This window comes from Xenopus laevis, chromosome 1S (assembly GCF_017654675.1).
Source record: "Xenopus laevis strain J_2021 chromosome 1S, Xenopus_laevis_v10.1, whole genome shotgun sequence".
In the NCBI taxonomy this organism is placed as follows: domain Eukaryota; kingdom Metazoa; phylum Chordata; class Amphibia; order Anura; family Pipidae; genus Xenopus; species Xenopus laevis.
The window spans coordinates 47,660,412-47,666,411 of NC_054372.1; the positions used below are offsets into that span (position 1 = coordinate 47,660,412).

At 37.9% G+C, this 6,000-nt stretch overlaps 1 protein-coding gene across 2 annotated transcripts in view; it reads left to right on the forward strand.

Moving 5' to 3' along the window:
- The window catches only part of hhip.S (hedgehog interacting protein S homeolog), a 106,281-nt gene extending 101,432 nt beyond the window's left edge, over nt 1-4,849 (forward strand). The window contains exon 14 of one of the 2 annotated variants that reach the window (XM_041579560.1): nt 3,933-4,849. In XM_041579560.1, the coding sequence (XP_041435494.1) occupies nt 3,933-3,937 (5 nt within the window). In that variant the 3' untranslated portion in view covers nt 3,938-4,849. Of the gene's footprint in view, nt 1-511; nt 781-3,932 lie in introns of those variants that run through there. The other variant, XM_041579559.1, reaches the window with a different exon arrangement.
- The last annotated feature ends 1,151 nt before the right edge of the window (nt 4,850-6,000 follow it).

The following is a 6,000-nucleotide window of genomic DNA, read 5'->3' on the forward strand; positions in this document are numbered from 1 at the left end:
CTATTTTTTGTGTTTATCTAATTGATTGCATTTTTGAGATTAAAGATTAATGAAAGATCTATTCTTTAAATCGGTCACGTGAAAATGGAAATGAGCTTAGAAATCTGCATTCAATTCTCTGCGAACAATAAAAAGTGCATTCATAATGAGGAACAATGTCGATTCCGTGTACAGCCAATTCAAAAAAGCATCAGACTGAAAATAAGCATGAAGGCCAAATTGCCCTTTTACCCCAGAAAAGGGTGGTCCTGTTTAGTCATAGGAGTACTTCATTGGCAATACAATGTGACAGGTTCCCCAGTGAACTAAACAGCCTGAATTTGCAGGTTAACAGCAGCCCTTTATCCTCCGTGCTTTCTGCCTTTATTTTACTCACTAAATTCCCATACAATGTTTTAACACTTAACTTAGAAAAGGAGCCTTGACGTCTGTTTTGCAAATTGATCTCGCTGTCCAATTTTCTCTTATTCAACGTGGGTGACATTAATAAAATGTGAACTTCTTTCAACAGATGAGCTATCTAAATGCTTGAAACCACATTGTTTCATAGAACAGTTTACATTTCTGACAAAAAGAAGATAAGCAATATTTAAATACTGCTGAAAAAGGAAAAGAAAAGGAAAGAACTTAGCCTGGCAAGTACTAAATATTGATTTCGTTCACACTATTAAACCAAAGCCTGCTTTTTCTTTATTGGCCCAAGGGAATGACACTATAAGCATCACATTTACAAAAACTGCCTTTGATCAAATAATTATTCTTAAAGGAGAAGGAAAGGCTAAAATTAAGTAAGCTTTATCAGAAAGGTCTATATAAATATACCAGTAAACCCTCAAAGTAATGCTGCTTTAAGTCCTCTGTCAAAAGAAACACCACATTTCTTTCCTTCTATTGTGTACACATGGGCTTCTGTATCAGACTTCCTGTTTTCAGCATAACCTCCAGGGCAGGGCTTGAGCATGCTCAGTTTGTTCCTCTCCTCCTCCCCTCCCTGCTGTAATCTGAGCTCAGAGCTGTAAGTGAGCAGGGAGAGACTCAGGCAGGAAGTGATGTCACACCAAGCTTATATGGCAGCTTCTATACTAAACAAACAGAGACAGTGACTACAGCTGTTTATACAGGTATGGTAAAGCATTCTGCAGAATAAATATAGTGTTCTAGCTTGCACTAATGTGGCTAATCTGTTGGCAATAAACTGTCTTGGACCTTTCCTTCTCCTCTAATAGATAACAGTAGACTGTGTCGGTTTGCCATTGTCCTCACATAAAACAGCTTGCTCGATGTTGTTTGATGAATTTCTTTTTCTCGTACTCTGTAACATCTGCTGTGTTTTAAAGGGCTGATACTGTATATTTAGCCGTAGAAAAGTTTGGTCAGCTAATTGTCTCATACATCATTGTGCTATGTAAAAATGACGCTAGACATGAAGGATATATGGGCAGCAAGATTCAGAACCGGACATGTTGCCCTTTATTTTTAGGAATACATATAAACTGGATGCCAAGGAAATTAAGATGTGGAAATGGCCAGAAATCACATTTCGTTGTTTTCTATTCAATTTTAAGGGGCATATATATATATATATGCTTGTATTTATAATGTGGCTGAAGTGAGACTTCACCCTTTAAAAAAATATGGTGTTGAAAATTCCTATACAATTGAATAAAGTGCTGTGATATTTCCTCTGGCAACTGGTGGCATGTTCATCTTCACTCTTTGCTAATTCTGCTCCAAACTTAAATATGGTCACATCTTATTTTCAGGTAATGTGTTGTTGGCTGTTTTTTCTAATAAGAAATCTTAAAGGAGAACTAAACCCTAAAAATGAATAGGACTAAAAATGCAATGTTTTATATGCTGATCTTATTGCACCAGCCTAAAGTTTCATCTTGTCAATATCAGCAATGATCCAGGACTTCAAACTTGTCACAGGGGGTCACCATCTTGGAAAGTGTCTGCGACACTCACATGCTCAGTGGACTCTGAGCAGCTGTTGAGAAGCTAAGCTTAGGGGTCGTCACAAATTATCAAGCAGGAAATTAGGTTGGTCTTTCATATAAGCTAATGCTACAGGGCTGATTATTAAATTCTGGTGCTAGTTGCACAGGTTTCTGTATTGCCATGTAGTAATTATTTGTTTTAATTACTATTGGCCTTAAACTGTGACATTTATATTCTATTAGTCTGTCCCTAAGCTCAGTAAGTGACTGCAGCACAGAGCATGTGCAGTGAATCAGCAGAAAAGAAGATGGGGAGCTACTGGGGCATCTTTGGAGGCACAGATCTTCCCTGCTAAAGGGCTTTGGTTGTCTGGGGCTGGTACAGAAGCCCAAAACATAATGTACAACATTTCTAGCCTACTTCTTTAGTTTAACTTTTCTTGTCCTTTAAAGGAGAAGGAAAGCTACTGAGGCAGTTTATTGCCAATAGATTAGCCACAATAGTGCAAGCTATAACACTATATTAATTTTGTAGAATGCTTTACCATACCAGAGTAACTAGTTCTAGAAACTCTGTTTGTTTAGGATAGCAGCTGCCATATTAGCTTGGTGTGACACCACTTCCTGCCTGGGAGGGGAGGAGGAAGGGGGAGAGGGAGCGAGGAGCAAACTGAGCATGCTCAAGCCCAAGAACTGGAGGTTTAAACTGAAAACAGGAAGTCTGATATAGAAGCCCATGTGTACACAATAGGACGAAAGAAATATGGTGTTTCTTTTGACAGAGGACTCAGAGCAGCATTACGTTAGGGTTTACTGGTGTATTTATATAGAACTTTCTGATAAAGCTTACTTTGTTTTAACCTTTCCTTATCCTTTAATGTCCACTAGTAACCTTCTCTTGTCCTACAGGCCATAAACTCACTGCCTCTGTCTCTGTACCTGTATGTTCTTCCACATTAACTTTATCATAAATGCTCCTGCATAAGTTTAAACATCCCTATTGATTCGTGGAATGGCATTATTCTGGGTTCATGGAATATTTTTTGGCAAATAAAGGCCACAAGAAATGTCTTTTAAGCAGTTAGACTCATGCTTTGTAATTGAGCTGTACATTGAACATTGTGATCTGAATTTATCCTGCTTCTCCTCCTATATACTGTATATTCTACTGAAAATTGCTTTTTTATTTAATTCTGAATTGAGGAACAAGGAGTTCAAGGTGTAACAAATATATTTAAAAAGAAATTGAATTAGAATACATTCCTTGTTGACAATCTAATGCTTTCTTTGTGTATAGATAAATCAGTTCTTAAATGACTCATGCGGCCCTGGGGGGGGCGTGTGTGCGCGAATGCCGGCGCTGGCCTCGGCGCCGATCGGTGAAATCCAGCCCTGCCCATAGCAACCAATCAGCAGGTAGCATTGATTGGTCACCTGTTTAAAAGCAAATATTGTATTGGTTAGTGCTTCTGGGCAAACTTAGTGCCTTTTATTACATTTGGGGGTAAAATGGTAATTTATAAATACAGACAGTAATTGACAGGGTCCATTTGCCCATAACATCCAGTCAGTTTGATTCCATTATACTCCAGAAAAAAAAAAAGCTACTGCAGGAGGCCCACCATACCCAGGACCCAGTGTCCTGCAGATCACATTATGGTCACAGGTGGCTGGGTTCTTGAGCTACAGTAAGTCCTGGGGATGACATTTCTGCAGTAAATACAAAATGCCATCAGTATGGCCCTAAGCTCTGGAAAACTTTCTTGCTGCATAGGGAATGGCTAAGCCTCTTTCTTTTTTTTTTACAAAGACACAGCTCTGTCTTCTTTTATAACTAAGATTATTGCTCTATGACCATGGCGGCCACAGTTCCAATCCAAACCCCTTTATTTACATCATAAAGCTTAGAAAGGCACTATACGCAATAAGCATCAAAATACACCTATATATGTATTGTGGCCCCCAGCTTATAAATGTTTCTCTTTTTTCTAGGCTGATACCACCTCATGCCTATACTTTCACCATCCATAGAGGAAATATGGCTTTATCTCCCACCTGCCCCTTGGCCTCAGGCCTTCACCCTCCTGGCTGCACTAACTTGTACCCAGCAAATAGGAAATGTCCCTGAATTACAATGTTGATTTTCCTGTTATGTATTTGAGATGTAAATGATGTTGCTTTATAACTGGGATCCTTAACTTATGGTTTTCTATTCATATTATGGTCGGTTTCCATGATTCCCCAATGACTTTTATTTTCTAATAAGTGAGACTAATAATGGATTCAAAACCTTAGATTGCAAAGGTCATTCCCCAACTGCTCTTGGGTAGCACACACATTTATTATGGGGGGTCAGTACAGATAAGTGTGGAATAAACTGATTTAGCACCACAGTTCTTTGTAACATATTTCCCATCACAAGTTGTAATCATGTTACCAAACAAACAATATCTGGTTCCATTTTTAGACCTGGTCTGTGAGAGTTGGCAATATGAATGCTCAAAATGAAAAGGCATTAGCATTATTCCCTATGGGATGTTAATAAATTTGATAGCTGCTTGAGCTCTATGTATGACTTAAGGAAAAATTTCATTGGGTCCTTAATTGCCCTTTAAGATCTATTCAAACCAAAAAAAAAATACTAATTGTGCCAAACCTCCAAAGACACGCCTTTAATAATAATACTAACAGGCTTTTAAACTCTGTGTACATTCAGTGTAAATCCTGTTTTATATTTCACTTAACAAAAATATGGTGGAACCAATAACAATTCGAGACAAAATAATAATAGTGTGAGTGTCTGGTGAGTGCTGTCGATTTAGAAAAAAGACAGACGAGATTTGGAGAGATTAGTCGCCTGGCGACAAATCACCTCTTCTTCGGACAACTAATCTCCCTGAACTGCCTCCCTGCCGGCTAGAATCTAAATCACCGGCGGGATCGCACTCGGAGTGCTTAGTTTTCCGAAGTCGCCCGAAGTTCCCTCTTGATGCAACTTCGGGCGACTTTGGAAAACCAAGCACTCCAAGTGACATTGCACCAGCGATTTAGATTCTAGCCGGCGGAGAGTCAGTTCGGGGAGATTAGTCACCTGAAGAAGAGGCGATTTGTGCCCGGGTGTCTAAATCTCCCCAAATCTTCTCGTCTGGTGTTGCCTGTGTTTGTCTGTTCTGAACCCTTTGAACATGTTATACAAGAAAAGGGAATCATTTTGTTAGTCTGCTATAACTGTTTACATGAATGAGAGATAGGTCTTTCAGTGCCTGCAATGAATCCAAAATATTATAAATTGTATTTATTCTGTTTATCCATACACAGATAAATTATGTATTGTTTTGCCATTTTTTTTTCCATTCACAAATGTAATGTATCTGAGCAGAATTGTGTAAAATAAATAAAATCATACATTTATTAAAGTTTCAACCTGTAGAAAAATTAAGTTAATGTAAATTCTATGCTTAACAAATAATCCTGTGTTGGTAAAATGGAAGTTCCACCATGTTTCTATGTCTCAAACAAATACAATCTTGTATTTATATTTTCTTAGCATCTACAGTAATGTGGATCTGATGCTTTTTTTATAAAAAAAAAAGTATTTTAAGAATAAAGACTGAACAGGTTGGACTGTCTGAGTAGATGTTGTTTGTTCATTCTGTTGTTTGTGATAATCATTTAAAGGGGCGGTTCACCTTTAAGTTAACTTTTAGTATGTTATAGAATGCCCAATTCTAAGCAACTTTTCAATTGTCCTTCAGTATTTCTTTTTTATAGTTTTTGAATTATTTGCCTTCTGACTCAACAAGACCAGCTGCAAAGTGTCAATGAGAAACAATCTTGACTACTTAACTAACTGAAATGGGCCTCCTCCAGTTTCTAAACCTTTTTTTGAAGACATCAGAGGTTCTGCATACACTGCTCACGCTGTTGACAGATGCTTTGATTTCATTCCAGCAGGCTGTGTTTTTGTGAAAAGAATGTACGGACCTTGCCAGTTCCAAACAGATAATCATTTCTTTCAATGATAGATGTGAGTAGTGCAAAAAATTTTCAGAGTTAAACC